General features: G+C 41.9%; 1 protein-coding gene across 5 annotated transcripts in view; it reads right to left on the bottom strand.

Moving 5' to 3' along the window:
* Positions 1-21,089, bottom strand: part of TADA2A (transcriptional adaptor 2A) — a 164,347-nt gene that overhangs the window by 74,759 nt on the left and 68,499 nt on the right. For all 5 annotated transcript variants that reach the window (XR_015058727.1, XM_085883407.1, XM_085883406.1 and 2 more), the window contains exons 9-11: positions 14,105-14,148; positions 10,585-10,686; positions 8,223-8,294 (exon numbers count right to left, since the gene is read on the bottom strand). Coding sequence is in view for 4 of the 5 variants with exons in the window: in XM_085883407.1 (XP_085739533.1) it covers positions 8,223-8,294; positions 10,585-10,686; positions 14,105-14,148 (218 nt within the window). In the remaining variant the exon portion in view is untranslated. The remainder of the gene's footprint in view (positions 1-8,222; positions 8,295-10,584; positions 10,687-14,104; positions 14,149-21,089) is intronic.

Below are 21,089 nucleotides of genomic sequence, written 5' to 3'. Positions count from 1 at the left end.
CTGCAGCTCACTCAGGTGCTGCTGTAAAAAGCAAGGAGTCAAGTGTATTTCTGCATGCGGCATCTGTCATGGTAACTCTTGCCTGAACATAAACCAGCTGGATGACAAGAGGAGTGAGGAAGATACTGGGGAGTTTGATGAATAAGGTTGTAAAAGCTGACGAAGCAACATTTCCTTGAGCACAGTTCTGTTAAAAATGTCAATAAAATACATTTTATATGATCAAGGAGTGTTTTTTTTTTCTCAAAATAATGGTTGGAATCAATTCAGTACCCCAAAAAACCCCTGGTTAGACATCTCACAAGTCAATATTGGCAAAAGTTAATTTTCCGATTTTTTTGCGCAGGCCCTCTGAGCACCCGAACTTTGATTGCCTCCCCAGAATTTTCCACAAGGATTTGGGTTTGCACTCATTGATAGGTGTTAGTAGACACAAAGATGAATACATTAGTGAAGAAATTTTTTGGTAAGCAATTTTTTCACAGATAGTCAATACAATTTGCTAAAATTCCCTAACTATTCCTAGCTTCCCCTTCTTCAGCCACTCCTCGCTTCCCCTCCCTCCTCTCCCCGCTCCTCCCTTCCCTCAGTCCTTTCTCCCTCCCCTCCCCCTCTCTCTCCCTCTCCTCCCCCTCTTCTCTCTCTCTCTCTCTCCCTTCCCTCCCCTCTCTCTCCCTTCCCTCCCCTCTCCTCTCTCTCCCTCTCCTCCCCCTCTCTCTCCTTCCCCTCCCCTCTCTCTCCTTCCCCCTCCCCTCTCTCTCTCCTTCCCCCTCCCCTCTCTCTCTCCTTCCCCTCCCCTCTCTCTCTCCTTCCCCCTCCCCCTCTTCCCTCCCTCTCCCCTCCCTCTCCCCTCCCTCTCCCTCCCTCTCCCCTCCCCTTCCCCCTCCTCCCCTCTCTCCCTCCCCTCACACTCCACCTCCTCCCCTCCCCTCTCTCTCCCCTCCCCTCTCTCTCCCTCTCCCTCCCCTCTCTCTCCCTCCCTCTCCCCCTCTCTCTCCCTCTCTCTCGCTCCCTCCCTCTCCCCTCTCTCTCCCTCTCTCTCGCTCCACCCCTCCCCTTCACACCCCCATCAGCGAAGCGCCGGGTTGTTTTTGCGAGTATTAAATAATTCTGGCTGCCAGACCATGCATCCAATCAGGTTAAAAGTCAACACCGAACGTCGTACTGTCCGAAGCCGTTCGGTGATTGCTGCCGAACGCGGCAAGCCGAGAGTGCAATGGATGCCTTTACGGGAGAGAAATTCGGATCAGGAAGGCTTCACGCCCCTTTTTCTTTGTCCAATGGGCGAGCGTCGGGCGGTATGGCCCCGCCTCCAAGCGCGATGAATGTGGATTCTTTACGGGAGAGAAATTTGGATCAGGAAGGCTTCACGCCCCTTTTCCTCCGTCCAATGGGCGAGCGCCGGGCGGTATGGCCCCGCCTCCAAGCGCGATGAATGTGGATTCTTTATGGGAGAGGAATTTGGATCAAAAGAGGCTCACGCCCCTTTTTGCCACACCAATGGCTGAACAGAGGGTGGCGTGGCCCCGCCTCCAATCGTGTTTTGATCCTAAAATGTGCATACAGGCTCCTCCTCGGGTCTATAATATGTGCATTACTGTATGGCTGTGAATACGTGCTTGTCTGTGTGTGTGTAATAAAAGAGTTTGTCAAACTGTTTCCGGTTTCGTTGCGTCCTTTCTTCGGTTGAAAGTTCCATCTTGCATCACGTAAGGGATTGGTAGTGGGTTGAAACACCCGATAAGTAATCTGAACCGTCGAGGTCGACGATAACTCCGCTCAGTTATCCCTGCAGCACGGAACGAGCCGCTTAAGCGGTTCGTGTCCGAAGTCAACCTGCGGCGAGGTATGATCGCCCGGTCGACCACTCGCGCAGGTACTTAGGTCGGTCGAATTTGGAGAGCAACCCTATCCTGCGCGGGTGGGCAATTGGCACGATTGTGGTGAGGTTAAACCCCCACGCGTGACTGGCTCCTGGCGGTAGTTCCCGGAGGGTCACGACTGAATTGTCCGTTCCGGTGGGCGACATGTCGCGATTCGAGTTACGTGGCCGATCGCACGCCGGACGAGCCAGAATTCGTAACAATATAATATGGAATAGGCAAAGCCTAGAAGCGAACGTAGAATTCTTCTTACATTGGCTTCTTAAATATATCAAATTAAAGTCTTTTTGCTATGAAAAAATAAATATTACCTTGACATTACCTTCACAACAACAACTACACCACCTAGAACAGGATCTCATCTAAAAAAATAAATACTAGAAGCGAATGTAGTATTCTTGTTACATTCGCTTCTGACTTTACCTATGACTTGTTAACCTCCGCCATCGAAGATGGATGGAGGTGACTGTTTTCACCCCTTTCTGTTTGTTACTTACGAAATCTAAAGATTTCATAAGTACAGGTATATTGATGACTTCCGTTTCTGTTTGTTTGTTTGTTTGTTTGTTTGTAGGCACGATAACTCGAGAACGGAAGAAGCTACCAATGTCAAATTGCACCACGTGATTCAGGAGGGTGATGGCTAGTGCTGATTAGATTTTGGTCAAAATCAGTCAAAGGTCAAGGTCACAGTGAGGTCAAACATCCAAAAAATGATAACTCGAGAATGGAAGAAGCTACCAATGTCAAATTACACCACGTGATTCAGGAGGGTGGTGGCTAGCGCTGATTAGATTTTGGTCAAAATCGGTCAAAGGTCAAGGTCACAGTGAGGTCAAACATCCAAAACATTCGATTTTTGATGGCTTGGTACAGAATCATCGTAGAAACTTCTGGTTTGCGTCACTACCTTCTCTGGAGACAGCTTTTATTAGACAAGGTCAGAGGTCAAGTTGACGATTTCGAAAGTACCAGTCTATGACTGCTTGTTATCTTGCCAAAACGAAGTTTTTGCAAGATATGTTAGTCAGCTTGTATGTTTTTTTTTGTTTTTTTTTTTGTTTGTTTGTCTGTAATCACGTATAAAAAATTCTGAGGAGCACAGTTATCATCGGAAATTTTTGTAACTTCGCATATCAGAGGCCTATAGAGGTCCCTTTCAGCGCATAAAATTTTGAAGGTCAAGGTCAAAGGTCAAGGTCACTTTGGCGCAAATCAGGGGAGTCGACGAAACCCTTATTTTTTGAGTAATTTTGATCAGATAGTCTTCAAACTTCATGGGAATATAGTTCATGGTCTGGCGCTCAGCTGATTAATTTTTGGTGGCGATTGGCCTTGACCTTTATTTTTTTATTTTTTTTTTGTTTTTTTTTTTGGTCTGTAATCACGTATAAATCACTCTGCAGAGCACAGTTGTCATTGGAAATTTTTGTAACTTCGCATATCAGAGGCCTATAGAGGTCCCTTTCAGCGCATAAAATTTTGAAGGTCAAGGTCAAAGGTCAAGGTCACTGTCGCAAATCAGGGGAGTCGATGAAACCCTTATTTTTTGAGTAATTTTGATCCGATCGTCTTCAAACTTCATGGGAATATAGTTCATGGTCTGGCGCTCAGCTGATTAATTTTTGGTGGCGATTGGCCTTCACCTTCATGGTTAGCGCCTGAGGTCAAACATATTTGACCCCAAGGTCAAATTTTCAAGTTTTAGGAACCATATCGTGTAGTACCTCAAATTGAACACCTCGATGAGTGCTTTCTAGATATGTTAAGCTTGAGACATTATGATGCCATTTGGTGACGTTATGAGGCAAAAGCATATTTTTCATGGTTACACTGTAGAACGATTCTCATCAGAATCTCTCGTAGGCAGATATTCCTCAAGGAGTCGCTCCTGGTGGATAGCAGCTCTGTTCACCTCAGTGTGACCTTGAAGAAGTCACACGTGGTCACCTTTTGGCAAGATACGGGTCACCCTGCGGGTGACATTGGTTTATTTGTTTGTTTGTGAACAGTATTACGGAAAAACTCCTCGACGGATTTCGACGAAACTTGGTGTGGGTGGTTAGGTCTGGTCCAAGGATCATGCCATTAGATTTTGGACTTGGTCCAAAATCCAATATGGCCGCTATGGCGGCCAAATTGAAAAAATATTTGAAATTTTTTTTTTTCCATTTCTCGATGTTTTAAGTGATTTCCAACCCCCACCCCACCCCCCCCCAAAAAAAAAATGTTGGAGAAAAAACAATTTTTGCAACTTTTTTTTCAACAGAATTTCAATTTCTTTTTTTTTGCATTTCTACATTTTTTATTGTGATTTCCACCCCCCCCCCCAACAAAAAAAAATTGTTGGAGAAAAAAAAGATTTGCAAATTTTTTTTCATCAAAATTTCGATTTTTTTTTGCATTTCTACATGTTATAAGTGATTTCCAACAAAAAAAAACATGCCAAAATTATAATTGCGGCTGATTTTGGAACTTCAGGTGGATATACCCACGTAAAATCAATTTCTGTCTCAAGAAATCTTGTTATGACGAATGAATTGAGTATGTAAAAGTTAAAAGTAAAAGGGAAAGTTGCAAACTATTCCTCTGTGAGCACTGTTGACGTCAAATTGAATGAATAGGATATCAGGTTCACTTGAGTGACCGAGCAGTATTGGCGGCGGAGGTTTTGCACTCTACAGAGTGCTCCCCCTCCAGTTCACAACTGTATACGCAATTTCCGGTTACTTCGGCCTGGATTCGGGATCAACGATCAAATATTGTAAATCACGATTAAAAATTATTTTTTGATGATGCAGGAGATATCTTTATTAAAATCAGTGAAGGAAATATGCACCATGTCTGATATTATTTGGGTCTTTCATGTCTCCGATGATGCCTTTATCTCCCGGCATGCATCATTCCCCATGACAAAAACCGGAAACAAAAAAAAAACAGAAACAAAAAAAAAACGGAAGCAAAAGAGTCAGAGCCAACGACACGGATTCACAATTGGCAGGGTATTGTGTTGTTTATGTTGTTTCCTATTCTTTCATGTGCACGCGTTAAGTAATATTCACAAGATAGAAATAAAACCCAATCGTGTTTATACACCGCACAGCGTTTAAAAACAATCGGAAGCAAAAGGGTCATAGCCAACGACACGGATTCACAATTGGCAGGGTATTGTGTTGTTGTTGTTTCCTATTCGCTCATGTGCATGCCTTAAGTATGAAGCTCACTGCGTTCGCTAATATGGAATAGGCAAAGCCGAGAAGCGAACGTAGAATTCTTCTTACATTCGCTTCTTAAATATATCAAATTAAAGTCTTTTTGCAATGAAAAAATAAATATTACCTTAACATTACCTTCACAACAACAACTACACTGCCTAGAACAGGATCTCATCTGAAAAAATAATATTACCTCAACATTACATTCACAACAACAACTACACCGCCGAGAACAGGATCTCATCTAAAAAAATAAATACAAGAAGTGAATGTAGTATTCTTCTTACATTCGCTTCTGACTTTACCTATAACTTGTTGACAACTGTATAATATAAGCAATTTCAGGTTACTTCGGCCTGGATTCGGGATCAGCGGATGATCATTCGGATGATCATTTAATCACGATTAAAAATTATTTTTTGATGACGCGGGAGATATCTTTTTTAAAATCAGTGGGGGAAATATATACCATGTCTGATATTATTTGGGTCTTTCATGTCTCCGACGATGCCTTTATCTCCCGGCATGCATCATTCCCCATGACAAAAACCGGAAACAAAAAAAAAAACAGAAACAAAACTAGAGGGGGAGCACTCGGTAGAGTGCAAAACCTCCGCCGCCAATACTGCTTGGTCACTCAAGTGAACCTGATATCCTATTCATTCAATTTGACAACAGTGTTCAGAGTTATAGTTTGCAACTTTCCCTTTTACTTTTAACTTTTACATACTCAATTCATTCGTCATAATTCCTTGAGACAGAAATTGATTTTACGTGGGTATATCCACCCGAAGTTCCAAAATCAGCCGCAATTATAATTTTGGCATGTTTTTATGTTGGAAATCACTAATAACATGTAGAAATGCCAAAAAAAAATCGAAATTTTGTTGAAAAAAAAGTTAGCAAATTTTTTTTCTATAACAATTTTTTTTGGGGGGCGGGGGGTTGGAAATCACTTAAAACATGTAGAAATGCAGAAAAAAAAAGAAATCGAAATTTTGTTGAAAAAAAAAGTTGCAAAAAATTTTTTCTCTACCAATTTTTTTTTAGGGGGGGGGTTGGAAATCACTTAAAACATGTATAAATGCAAAAAAAAAAAAAAATTCAAATATTTTTTCAAATTGGCCGCCATAGCGGCCATATTGGATTTTGGACAAGTCCAAAATCCAATGGCATGATCCTTGGACGAGACCTAACCCCCCCCCCCCACCAAGTTTCGTCGAAATCCGTCGAGTTTTTCCATAATATTGTTCACAAACAAACAAACAAACAAACAAACAAACAAACAAACAAACAGAAAGGAGTGAAAACAGTAACCTCCATCCATCTTCGATGGTGGAGGTTACCAAAAACGGAAGCAAAAGGGTTATAGCCAATGACACGGATTCACTATTGGCAGGGTATTGTGTTGTTTTTGTTGTTTCCTATTCTCTCATGTGCACGAGTTAAGTAATATTCACAAGATAGAAATAAAACCCAATCGTGTTTATACACCGCACAGCGTTTAAAAACAACCGGAAGTAAAAGGTCATAGCTAACGACACGGATTCCAAATAGCCAGGGGTATTGTGTTGTTTTTGTTGTTCTTTCCTATTCTTTCACGTGCATGCCTTAAGTATGAAGCTCACTGCGTTCGCTGTTAAAATCAGTGGGGGAAATATACACCATGTCTGATATTATTTGGGCCTTTCATGTCTCCAACAATGCCTTTATCTCCCGGCATGCATCATTCCCCATGACAAAAACCAGAAACAAAAAAAAAAACCGGAAGCAAAAGGGTCATAGCCAACGACACGGATTCACAATTGCCATGGTATTGTGTTGTTTCCTATTCTCTCATGTGCACGCATTAAGTAATATTCACAAGATAGTAATAAAACCCAATCGTATTTATACACCGCACAGCGTTTAAAAACAACCGGAAGCAAAAGGTCATATCCAATGAGACGGATTCCAAATAGCCAGGGGTATTGTGTTGTTGTTTCCGATTCTCTCACGTGCACGCGTTAAGTATGAAGCTCACTGCGTTCGCTATTAAATTGAGTAGACAATACATTGGCAAATTTCTGATTAATTTCTTTTGAAATAACAGAACAACATATTGTAGCAAAAGACTTTAATAAATGAATTATGACCTCAGTTATGTCGCAATTTCTTCCGAAAATATTCTCCATTGAATCGCAGTTTTGTCGCGCTCTCAGGGGTCCCAGGACAGATTTTCATTTTTTCTCCAATCAGTCACAATTTAGTTTCATAGGTCGCCAATCCCTCACAAAGTTGTCTCACATTTGTCGCACCTTCTGACTCGTGGAAACTAAATTGAGAAGGGTTCGAGACAACCGTGACGACTATGCGACTATTTTGAGACAAAATTTGTCGCACGAATTTTTTGAACATGTTCAAAATTCAAGCGACACCAGAGCGACGTCCTGCGACTTGCGCGAGGAAATTGAGAACCACCGCGAACGTTTCGAGACATTTTGGAGAATCCCGTTCGCATTTTGTCGCGAGCTGTCGCATCCCAGTGAGATACAGGCTTTAGACCCCAACTTTTTTGAATGTCGTGAACATATGTCGGACCTGAAAATCCCTGTAGTGTCCATCTTGTTTTTCCTGTGTACCCTGCCCTATCCCTCTCCCTTCCACAGATCTCATGTCTCTGTTCCCCACTGTTTTGTCCTTCCCTCTGCTGCCCCTCTTGTCTTCTGCTCCCCTTGCTGGCGTTTCTGTGATAGCTCTCATACAAAAAAAAAAGTGTCGATACGTGTCTTGATTTATTCTGCTTGTGGTTGGTCCGAGATAGCGTTCCTGGGGGACAATTGATCCGAGACTCTAGTTGTGGTAGCACGAGGCGTCGGTTTGCTCGGCCAAGTAATTAACCACCACATAAATCGCTGGCACGGTTCTCTATCTACCACGTTAAACTCACCCACATGGTAAACTGACTCTGGGAGCGAGGATCCAGCCTGGGTTAAGGGTTGTCCGTGATCTCTCGGTACACGCCGAGTCCGTAATATTGTCCGTAACAATATTATTACTTGTTGCTTCACACTATTACTTTTCTGTGGATTGCACGAATAATCATATTCTCAAACAAGATTATTAAATTGAACTTAGTACGTACCACGCAGGGTTAAAATCCCAGCTTCGCGTCCTTGCTTCAATCTCTTCACTTCTTGTCGCAACTCCAGTTCCACTGACAAAAGCAACAATAACAAAAAAAGAATCACCATATCACAATCAACTTGTACAATCATAAATATGGTAAATTAGAACATCAACAATCATTTTAATTAATCTCCAAAAATAGATGGAAATTACAAGGGACAAAATAAAGATTTCAGGAGACATACATTTTAACACATCTTTAATGAAAAATGTATTTGTCAGAGTCTAGTTAAAACGACACACCAATGCCATATTCTAAATTTTAATGGAAAATCTTGGCCTATTTGCTCAATTCTCTCAAAGACAGTGAACACCGCACACTGCTTTAAGCAATGCCACTTGCTACCCTGCAATCCACAGAATTATCAGCCGAGATAGGCTTTTGAAACAGTTTTCTGACACAGCTCAACCCTTGGGAGATCCACCGGCACATTTCTCGCATACTGACCTTCACCAGCAGTGTGTGTGTGTGTGTGTGTGTGTGTGTGTGTGTGTGTGTGTGTGTGTGTGTGTGTGTGTGTGTGTGTGTGTGTGTGTGTGTGTGTGTGTGTGTGTGTGTGTGTGTGTGTGTGTGTGTGTGTGTGTGTGTGTGTGTGTGTGTTGGATATATCTGATGTACCATACCGTTACCAGAGCATCACTACTGCCAAAGCAGTTTCTTAGCAAGGGTTATACTGGGCGGTTTACAATTGCCTTCCCAATAGTAGTCAGGGCAGTTACTATCGTGCCAAAACGAAGTTTTTGCAAGATATGTTTTTTTTTTGTTGTTGTTTGTTTGTCTGTAATCACATATAAAAAATTCTGCAGAGCACAGTTATCATCAGAAATTTTTGTAACTTCGCATATCAGAGGCCTATGGAGGTCCCTTTCAGTGCACAAAATTTAAGGTCAAGGTCAAAGGTCAAGGTCACTTTGGCGCAAATCAGGGGAGTCGATGAAACCCTTATTTTTTGAGTAATTTTGATCGGATCGTCTTCAAACTTCATGGGAATATAGTTCATGGTCTGGCGCTCAGCTGATTAATTTTTTGGTGGCGATTGGCCTTGACCTTCATATGTTTTTTTTTTTGTTTGTTTTTTTTTTTTTTTGGTGTGTAATCACGTATAAATCACTCTGCAGAGCACAGTTGTCATTGGAAATTTTTGTAACTTAGCATATCAGAGGCCTATAGAGGTCCCTTTCAGCGCATAAAATTTTGGAGGTCAAGGTCACTTTGTCGCAAATCAGGGGAGTCGACGAAACCCTTATTTTTTGAGTAATTTTGATCGGATAGTCTTCAAACTTCATGGGAATATAGTTCATGGTCTGGCGCTCAGCTGATTAATTTTTGGTGGCGATTGGCCTTGGCCTTCATATGTTTTTTTTTGTTTGTTTGTTTTTTTTTTTTTGGTCTGTAATCACGTATAAATCACTCTGCAGAGCACAGTTGTCATTGGAAATTTTTGTAACTTCGCATATCAGAGGCCTATAGAGGTCCCTTTCAGCGCATAAAATTTTGAAGGTCAAGGTCAAAGGTCAAGGTCACTTTGTCGCAAATCAGGGGAGTCGACGAAACCCTTATTTTTTGAGTAATTTTGATCGGATAGTCTTCAAACTTCATGGGAACATAGTTCATCGTCTGGTGCTCAGCTGATTAATTTTTGGTGGCGATTGGCCTTGACCTTCATGGTTAGCGCCTCAGGTCAAACATATTTGACCCCAAGGTCAAATTTTCAAGTTTTAGGAACCATATCGTGTAGTACCTCAAATTGAACACCTCAATGAGTGCTTTCTAGATATGTCAAGCTTGAGACATTATGACGTCATTTGGTGACGTTATGAGGCAAAAGCATATTTTTCATGGTTACTCTGTAGAACGATTCTCATCGGAATCTCTCATAGGCAGATATTCCTCAAGGAGTCGCTCCTGGTGGATAGCAGCTCTGTTCACCTCAGTGTGACCTTAAAGAAGTCACACGTGGTCACCTTTTGGCAAGATACGGATCACCCTGCGGGTGACATTGGTTTATTTGTAGTTTGTGCATGGAGATAGCTCGCCTACTCTTCATGAAGGACACAGTGGGATCTTTAACATCCACCAACTAATGCTGGCACACTAATGCTGGGACGCCCAGTTTAATGTCCATCCGAGGGATGGCGCACACATCGATGATTCGCCGCATCTGTGAAACACAGGGATGGCTGTTTATAGCTGGGTGGAGATTCAAACCCAGTCAAGATGGCTTAGAGGTGAGTGTGCATACCTCTAGGCTAGGCCATCCTTACAGCCCACAGACAGAGACACAGATTTATTTATTTAAGATGGATGTGGTTGTTACAGGCGCAGCTCTGCAGAATCTTGTCCAGCTTCAGTGAGCCGAGCAGCCGACAAAATGGACGAAGGGCTTGAAGCAAGCTTTGAGCACCGATTCCTAAATGCCCTGAAGACAATCACAAACACAAACTTACACACTACATATCAATATAAAAATACACAAGTTTGGATTTAACCAAACATTAATTATTGTAAAATTCAGAGAAGACTTCAGAACATGCAGCATTTCAGTTCTCCCAGAACAAAAATTACATTCCATCAATCTACAATTGTATACAAGGATTGAAGGAAAACTTGGGGACAAGTCACATAGTCTGTGGTATGCAAACCCATTGGTCATGGCAAGACACTCATCTCGGTAAAGCACAGTCCATTTTAAAGGATTTTAAACTTGTAATTTTTATAATTCGTAATTTATTTGTAACAGCTGTAATGATGCAGTATTGTCCTTGTGCTCAGGTCACTGGAGTCCAAAACCTCGTCGGAAGACAAGATCTCAGGTACAGTTAAATGAAACAGATTTGCTGTGTTCTTGTTTGAGGTAACTCAGCACCAGACATTAAAAGAGGTAAATTTCGTGACAACTATTTCAAGAAGTTGTTAACCTCTAAGACTAACATCACAAATGAAAATGGTTGGCTGAAAGAGATTATCAGGATGCAATTGAATGCAAGAGGCCATCATGTTGGAAATGGGCATTAACAAGCTGTTACACAGTCTTGGGCTATATCGAGTGGTCTACAATGAGCAGGCAATGGGTGAAATATGCCTGGTGTTGGCTTAATGGTTAGTGTGGTGGGCTTGGTATCTAAGGATCCTGAGTTCAAATCACTCTTGGCTGTTGAATTAATACCAAGCGGGGTTGACTCTGCCTGTCATCCTTCCGAGGTCGGCAAAATGAGTGCCAGCTTGCTGGTATGGATGTGTGTCAGAGTGGCGACCCATCCAGGATTGTGCCCAATAGCCAAGGAGACAGTTGAGGCAGCACCAATGCTCTGCACAGAGTATGGTCCAAATGGATGGGTGAATTAGATACACAGGTCTCATAGACAAGAAACAGTTGGGTAAAAGTGACCTATGCGAGACAGGACAGAACGCTCATCTATCTAGCTTGTTAAATTGCATTAGAAATGCATCTTCCCTTTGTCAATATGCTGGCTGCAATTATATCGACCCAGACGATCATAAAATCATCTGATAAATCATGGTTTGTATGCACAATGGCTGTCTGTTCGAGTTTTGAATGACCAATATCGTCAGGCTTTACTATAATGGTGTCTCGACCATCTTAAGTGGACGGCAGCAGGATGGGCCATTGCCAATGTGGTCTGACAAATCCCTTTCACCTCCACTTAAAGATGATAGTACATTTTGTTTGGCACCCCCAAACACAATCTCATGATGACGATGCACCGTGAAAGTGTTATTGAGGGGGAGTAGAAGGGGTTATAATTTAAACGTTGCATGCAGAAACGCATTTGTTCTTGCTTGGTCAATGGCAATTACGAGAAAGCCGATACCAAGCCGAGAGCATTCACGCTTGTTGGGCCAAGAAAGAACATGTTGAACCTTTGGTGGTTTTTTTCATGAGCTCTACATAAACGAATTGTACAAAGGATTAAGTATTATATCATTTCCACTGTCATTCCATCAAACTCTTTCCCATTTAAAATTTTACCATACTGCAACGAAGTGTGGACTTTAAAACTCCTGACGTGTTTGCTTGCAAAAATAAATAAATAATTAAATGGCGTTAGGATATGGTACCACAGAATGGGAAAGTGCTTTGTGGCTGGCTGACCTTGATGCAGAGTTTGGCACTAGATGGCATTGTCTTATCTGTGTTGGTCTTGTTTGCGTGCAAAGACTCGGCTAATGTTAGAGCAAGAAGGTAATGTGATGGCAGATCATATTTCCCATCTTTTCTGGCAGCTATTACTACCATCCTCTTATGTATTGGCCACAGCTGCAGAGCATCATGTAATTAAAAGATAATGCAACACGCATGCTATAACTGTTCATTATACTTTCCAAAGCATGAATGGAAAATAATAAAATTCATTGCAGTGGAACAATGTCACTCTAGTCACTTCACAAGGCCCATAATTAGTGCATGTCCTTCCTCATAAGAGCACATCAGATGACTGCCAGCAATATACAGAAATTCCTTATGGTCCGGTTAATTCCCCCACAAATAGCACATTTTAGTGTAACTTGTAATATCCCCTCTCAGCAAGAGTGGCATGAAGCCAAACATATTTACATAGAGAGACTCAGGGTCCCTCACCTCCCCTAAACCCTGAACCCTGAACCCCAAGGACTATCAATTTGTATTTTACTCCACAAACCCTTCCCGTGTACCCCCTGAGTTATAAATGATCATGCAATTAGTGCATGTCCTTCCTTATAAGAGTACATCAGATGACTTGGTGACATTACAATGTCATTGTTATCAGCTGAATTATACACTGTCAACAGAATGAGTTGAAAAAACTGGTCTTCAACTCATTCCATTCAGCAGTTCAGGAATACATAGAAGTCAAACAAACACACAGCCAAACACTTCTCAAATTATAGTAAGATGAAGAAAAGCTTAGTTTTTGTCTTAGAAACATAACAGTGGTAATTATAAATTAAAAGGAGATAACACAACTGGTAATGAAGACATTGAAATGCCAAGGAGTAAAATGATTTTCTTTGGATGAAACACTCTGCCCAAGAGCTTAGAAGGCAAATAAATGAAGTTATTTTGGTGACCTTTTAAAAATATTATCAAAAGCTTGTTGAATCAATGTCTATTTTGGGTTAAATAATTTAAACATTCAGAGAGTCTGTGTTATTGGCCCTTAGTGATTGACCCTTGTATCTCGTTTGTTTTGAGACAAAAATTAATGAGTCGGACTCTGTGGTTTTTGTCATTTTGCAATGTTTCCTGTAATATTTGTGTTTCTCCTGCTAATTATTTCTGTCACCGAAGGTGCACGGAGGTTATATTTTCACTCCTGTCTGTTTGTCTGTCTGAGCAGGATATCGCAAAACGTTATGAACAAATTCAGACTGAACTTGGTGGACAGGTTGGATGTGTGACAAGGACAAATTTATTCGATTTTAGTGAAGATCTGGATCTGGATCCAAGAATTTTTAATTTTTTTTTTTTTTAGCAATTCTTCACCGTTGAGAGACTGTCCACAACTTTTTGAGATCATTTTTGGCCCTGACTACGACAAAGCTTGGTGGATGAGTTGGGTAGGTGACAAGAACAAGCCGATTAGATTTTGATTATGGTTCAGATGCAGATCCAGCCTATCAGTGGTATACAAAATGTAAACTGTTCAGCCTTGAGGAGGTTCAGCCTACCGAGTGCCGTTCTTGTGACAATTGTTCTTATGTTCCAATTCTAAGTCAATCCGTGGTCTATCAAAACAGCATGAGTTTGATAACCTCTGCTTTCAAATTTTTTTTCTTTAGCTAAAATGTTTTTAAAATAATAATTTAATAAGTCACAAATGAAAAGATAGACAGACCTTGAAATCTACGAAGGTTTATCAACCCCAACTTCCTGATTATCCTGGAAAGAGAGAAGATGATGCAAGTTAAAATTTAAGTGAAGATGGAAGAAGCAAGTTATCAATAGATAAGTTAAATATAACAAGAGATCTTAGATGTGAACTTGACAATAAGATTGAAGACAAAATGAAAAAAGTTTGCAATAAATAAATAAATAAATAGAGGCAAATAAAATAAATAAATATCGAGGAAAAGGTTGCTTGCCAAGTATTAATAAAATGAAGAACAACAATTGAAAAATGTGGTTTGAATAGCAATGATTAAAACACAATTTAACAATGTGAAACAAAAAGGAATATCTTTAAAAAAGATAAATCAGCGTAGAAAACATAATTTGATGCAAATGGGTCGATGGATGTGCCGCCACCCATGTTGGATGTCAACCCACTTACATTTGATCTCAATTAAAGGTCACATGAGAGTGTGTGAGAGATGAGAGAGACGAGAGAGAGATAAGTAGGAGAAAGACATTAAATGTTTCCAACTCGAGTTATGGTCTGCAAAATGAATTTCAAAAGGGCACATGACCTTTCACCTGTTGAACCCAAAATTGAATGAGACCCTCTTTCTATTACAGTCAATACTTGTTTCAGGTTTGGTTGAAATCCCTTCAATACCTCCAACACCCGGGGAGCTCCGGCTCCAATTCCCAAGGTGTTTAACGTGGAGCCTAGCTGGTGCCTCCATCACATGAGTGGTGCTGTTGCCTCCTTCATTCTCTCATTTATTCCTTTGCTTCTGCTTGCCAGGTTCCATTATTCCTGTCTGCCTTCCTACAAAACTCCACCATTCTTTCTTCATACAGGTCCATGGACATTCATAGCAAGGGTAATGGGTAATTGTGTAAGTTATAAGAGGGCATTTTCGGTGTTCTGGTGCTGAAGCTCCGTTGGTTCCATGCCTTCTATTTGTTAAACAATTCATCGAATTTGTCATTTTTCATTGCTATTATTATTATTGTTTGCACCGTCGTCATTGTGGAGTTGTTAAAAGAAGAGCACGAGGTTGCCATCTCGTTTGATCATCTTGGCGAGAATATCCTGCGAGCTTCAAATAGTTATCCACAATCGTTGGTTTTGGCCACAAACTGGGATCGTGTAGTCGTTCACGTCCGTGGTTCAAATTATGCATCGTACCATTGGCAGGTACATCCAACATGTACAAGGTTCACCAAGACCCATTACACGTTACAATATTAAAGTACATATTTAGAAAGACTTTTGCATTCGCTTGTTTATATAATCATCTCGAACATGAAAATTTGATAACTAATTGTCATTTCGTATGTGTGGCTTTTTCAAAACATGAGTATCGAGAGGGAGGAGTATAAGGAGAATGAGCAGAACGAAGCTTTTCCACTTGTCGGCTGCATAGTTCTCCAAACGAACAATCAACATTGACCAACTTCATCACAAAGGACACGACAGTCTCATTCTTTACCACAATTCAAGAGGAATAGAGGTAGCAATTGCAGAACTCCAATACTAATCTTTGGGCAAATCCTACATGTAGATTCACATCATTTAAGCAATTCTTATTCATTGCATTGCAATCTCCGATTTTGCTCCAGCCATGATCATCGCTATTTTGGAACACACAAACACGTGCAATCGTGATCTTGATTGAATTAGTATCCAGTAGAAGGGCAAAAATAATAATTTTTTTAAAAGTTGGGAGAAGAGGGGGTGGAATTAATCAAGTTTGCATTTTCTGCTTGAATCATGTTTCAGTAAGTTGTATTTTATAACGTAAAGCAACTAAAACAATTAATATTAATACGAGGGCCATACCAAAGGTCATGAGCATGTTTATTGTACAGTGAAACAAAGGTACATGTTAGAAACATACCGAGGAAAGTGCCCTCCAAAATGGGGGAAGGCAGGTATTGTACCAATACCCAAGAAAGGAAATTTATCGCTTCCTGAAACCGATCGTGGAATAAGTTTAACTCAAACAGCAGCAAAAATTTACAATCGCCTCCTCCTTCATGGAATTCGCCCTGAATTAGAAAAGATCCTCCACCCAAATCAAAAATGGTTTTAGGCCCCCTTCGATCCACATCTCAGATCCCTGCTCTCAGGCGCATCATTGAGGAAGTTCGCCATCACTGAAAAGAGGCTCTTATCATCTTCATAGATTTCAGGAAAGCCTTCAACTCCATTTACAGGAATAAACTTTTCCAAATTTTACATGCATATGGCATCCCTGAGTCAATTGTGAAGGCCATACAAGTTATATATGAAGATACCTCTGCAGTGGTATTAACTCAAGAAGAGACTGCACTTTTTGAATTAACAATGGAGTTCTTCAAGGTGAAGAACCATTGCTCCTTACCTGTTTACCATTGCCTTGGACTATGGCCTAAGAACTGTGATTGAAGACCGGGATGGTTTAACTCGCTCCCAGCGTCAAAGTAGCAGACATCCAGCTCAACACATTTCTGACCTTGACTTTGCTGATGACATAGCGCTCCTTTCAGACATGTTAAGTGAAGCTGACCTACTCCACAAGGTTGGAACTGCTGCTAGGTCTATTGGGCTTGTACTCAATGCTGAAAAGACGAAGCATATGCACATCAATCCTTCTGCTGAGTGTGCTCTACTTACTGTCGCTGGAAGCCCGATAGAGAGAGTGAATGCCTTTAAATACCTCGGCTCCTATACCAACATGCAGCGCGACATAGAATGCAGAAAAGCTCAGGCTTGGGCAGCAGTTCATGCCCTCCATAAAGTTTGGAGATCTCCAATTCACAGATTGAGTAAGCTAAGGGTCTTCAAAACTACAGTTGAGTCGATCCTTCTCTATGGGTGCGAATCCTGGACCTTGACCCAAACACTGGAGAAATCAATGGATGGTACTTACACCCGATTGCTTCGAAAGGTTCTGAACGTTTCTTGGAAAGACCATATCACTAATAGGAATCTGTATGGTTCTTTGCTCCGCAACTCTGCTATCATGAGGGAACGCCACCTTTGCCTTGCTGGTCAGGTAACACGACATGAAGAACTTGCAAAGGAAGTTCTACTCTGGAGGCCTGAAGAACCACGGAGAAGGGGGTTACCCCCTCACTGCCCTGCGAGACATCGGGAAGGACACCAGCTTTGAGGGACATTGATTTAGTCAATGCTATGTCTCATCGAGAATCCTGGAAAGATCTCATCATGCCACCACGATAAGTGGATTATACAAAAATAAAAAAAAAATAAAACATGTAAGAAAACTGATTTTGTCAAAAGTAACTGGACATACCATATTACTTTTCAACAAAATCTCCAAAACATTCCACACAAATCTGCCACCACTGCACATGCTTAAAAATTCCATGAGGTAGAAGTATGTTCCAACACTTCACAACTAGCTATGCCTGGCTATCTGGACTACTTCATCGTTTTCATAGCACTGGACTCTCATGTGATCTTCCAAGGGCCTGAACAAGGAGGCCAAGTCTGGACTGTACCGGGCAGACAGTGTGCCCCGCTTGAGGCACCTTCACCAGGTGCCGCACGGTGATTCGCACATTCCTGGCATGCGGCCGAGTCTCTCATCATCGGTCAAGTTGGCGGAAGAAAGACTGAGGTTTCCGAATCCCGATTGTGGAGGTTTGCAAAGTGCTCGCATCCCAGTTACGTAGGCATGATACAGCCATCATCGTGGGCGAGACTAGCTCTGGAAAAGAGCTTGTACTGTGTGTGTATCAAGTCTATTTTATTATCGTTACTTATTCTGTAGGTCTTGAGAGTCCAGCCTGTAAGCCAAATTCTTCCAAAAGTGTTTGAATGTAGAATGTTTTGCATACAAGTGCAATACTATTATTTGTTTTGTCATTTGGAACAATAACATATTGTGTTTAAAGCCGTTTTAAATAATCACTTGTCTCTGGATTGTTTAAAATTACTTTTGGATTAATTATTGATTCAAACTTTTCTTTTCAAGTCAACAATTCCCCTTTTTACATGTTTCTCTACCTCCTCCAACCAGAAAGCCATTTGTGCGTGTTTGGTACTTTTTGTGTTTATCAGTTTGTTCTCTCGCCCATTCCATCAATCCTATCATTCACTGTAAGTTCCATTGCTTTATTCCAGTTAATCCTTTTATTTTATCGATAATTTGGTCCTCTTGTAAGTAATGCATGTAATTTTCTATCTTTCATTATTCTGAGATCGCATGTGATAATGTGTTTATGATGTGGATGTTTAAATATGGAATGTTCACAATTACAATGATGTGTGTTACTCAACCATTCCTCTACATCTATAGATTGCACAGTTTCCTTATAGTTGAATATTTTTCCCCCAATTGCATTTCGGAAAGTGTACACAACCTTTGGCAGCTCTCTCTGTTGTATTGTTTCTGGAAGTTTACCCCCACACTTTGTTCTGTTGTTGTATTTTCTCTATATTAATCATTTCCACCCCTCTGGAATCAAACATAATTTTGATGGCATGATTGTCTTTCCTATAATTAACTTCTTTAGGATTCTCTTCGTACATTCTATGGTCAATAATGTCCAGAATTGCTTCCATGTGTTGGATTGGGAGGTCCTCTTGAACATCCTCTTCCATTAATCTGTTCACGATCAGCCAAACTTTTACTCCGGTTTTTTTTTTTTTCAGTGTTAATCTTCATTCTGCTGCTGTTAAGTAATCAACAGATATTTGATTTAAGATCTAACCACTCATTTACTATTTGTTGTAGTGTGTCTGTAACTGGACATTTTCATGCATAATTATGTACTCTGTGTCTGAGCGTCTCGTGGTAAGGTGTTAAAAACAAAGGTGATTATGTTTTGGCCTTTATGTTGTGTGTGTGTGTGTGTGTGTGTGTGTGTGTGTGTGTGTGTGTGTGTGTGTGTGTGTGTGTGTGTGTGTGTGTGTGTGTGTGTGTGTGTGTGTGTGTGTGTGTGTGTGTGTGTGTGTGTGTGTGTGTGTGTGATTAATTCTTTCATTTAATCCATATGGGTAAGAAGTTCTTAATTATTTAATCCAGAAAAGTTCTCGACACTTAGGTAATTGTGTGATCGTTTTATCTTCCATCCCATCCTTTTTTCGGCCATTACCGCTTATCTTTTATACAACCTGAACACTGAAGCTCACATTTTGACAGCATTCATTTGGAAAGTGAGTAGTGGACAACCAGTTCTATCTGGGTTTTTATGCCACTCATGTGTACATTTATTCTAACATCACATCTCTGCATTGTTTCACCAACATATTGCATCACACATTTGCTCCAAGCCAGTGAGTAAACAATGCTTGAGGTTATACATGTAATTACTTTGAGATACTTCGAGACCTGGGAGGATTCCGCTCCACCTTCTGAAACCCGTATATATATATATATATATATATATATATATATATATATATATATATATATATATATATACATATATATATATATATATATATATATATATATATATATATATATATATATATATATATATATATATATATATATATATTGTTACGGATTCGCGCCCGCCGGCGTGCGAGCGGCCACGTAACTCGAATCGCGGCACGTCGCCCACCGGATGGACAATCCAGTCGTGACCCTCTCGGACTAACGCCGGGAACCAGTCACGGGTGGACCTTTCGGTCTCACCGCGATCGAGCCAATCAGCCCCCGCGTGGGATAGGGTTGCTCGCCAAATTCGACCTACCTAAGTACCCACACGGAGGGTAGACCGGGCGATCGCACCTCGCCGCAGGTCGACTTCGGACACGGGCCACTTAAGCGACCCGTTCCGTACTATCGGGATAACCGAGCGGTGTTATCGTCGGCCTCGACGGTTCGATTAATTATCGGGCGTATTCAGCCCACTACCAACCCTTTACGTGAAGCAAGATGAGGATTCAATGAAAGAAATGACGAAGCGAAGCGGGAAACAGTTCAACACAAAGCACATTTATTCGCGGCACACAGGAAGCACACATATTCAATTCTACCAAAAGCACATCGAAAAGGAAAAAAGAAACACAATGCAATTTTACACAAAAAGCAAATGCGACAATGCAGATCTAATACCGATTACGCGAGCACACGGCAACACTAATACAATTTTACTTCACAGACGGCGCCGACAACACATACCCTAAACCAAGGAAAAGAACAGAGAACCCTCAAGGATGAGGCGGGCCTGAGGCCGAGACCGGGTCGAGCCTACCCGTCTGGTGATGAGACGCGGAGCGGCGATGGTGCCTCAACTCCGCGGGCCTCGCGGGCAGTGTCTGGTAGGGGGTGGGAAAGGGGCCCCCTTGGTCGCACTATCTCAGCGCGGGGGGAAACAGGAGGGGGTTGCTGATGCTCGGGGTATAGAGGATTTCCACTCTGCCTCGAGTCCCGCGACGAGCGTCTCCACCTCGGCCAGGTCGCGCCGTCGGCCTCCCTGGTGTGTAGCTCCCTGCACGACGCGAGCACCCCCTCGTCTGCCCTCGCCGCCTCTCCACAGCTCCGTCCCCTCCGCTCCGACTCCAACGCACACGACGACGACCAACTCCTTCTGGCTTCTTCTTCCCAACTCCACCGCCCGCGAAGTCTTAACTCTCCATTCCCGACTCTACTACTCACTGGACTGACAAACGCGGTCGCTTATATAAGCCCCGTGGCTTCGCTCTCTCATCTTTGACCCCCTCCTTTCGACCTTTCACCTCGCTCCCCATTGGCCCGAGAAAAAGTGGGCGTGAATGCTTTTTGATCCATAAATTTGCATATATCGATCGCCCTCCAACGCCCTGGGGGCGGGGCCAAATCGCCCCTCGCTCACCGATTGGACGGAACAAAAGTGGGCGTGTGTCGTTTTTGATCCGTTTTTGAAGTGGAAAATGCGTGGTTTTGTACACGCTGTTCGGCGCGCGCCCTGCACGAGTCCAACACCGGTACCCACAAGCGGCGCAAGAACGGTGGCGATGCGACGGTTGCGAGGTGTGACGTGAAGCGGCG

The sequence above is a fragment of the Eptatretus burgeri genome, chromosome 5, assembly GCF_056783735.1.
Source record: "Eptatretus burgeri isolate ZD-2024b chromosome 5, Ebu_testis_v1, whole genome shotgun sequence".
Taxonomy (NCBI): domain Eukaryota; kingdom Metazoa; phylum Chordata; class Myxini; order Myxiniformes; family Myxinidae; genus Eptatretus; species Eptatretus burgeri.
The sequence above is the reverse complement of the archived record's forward strand: the minus strand, read 5'-3'. Positions and strand labels throughout refer to the sequence as shown.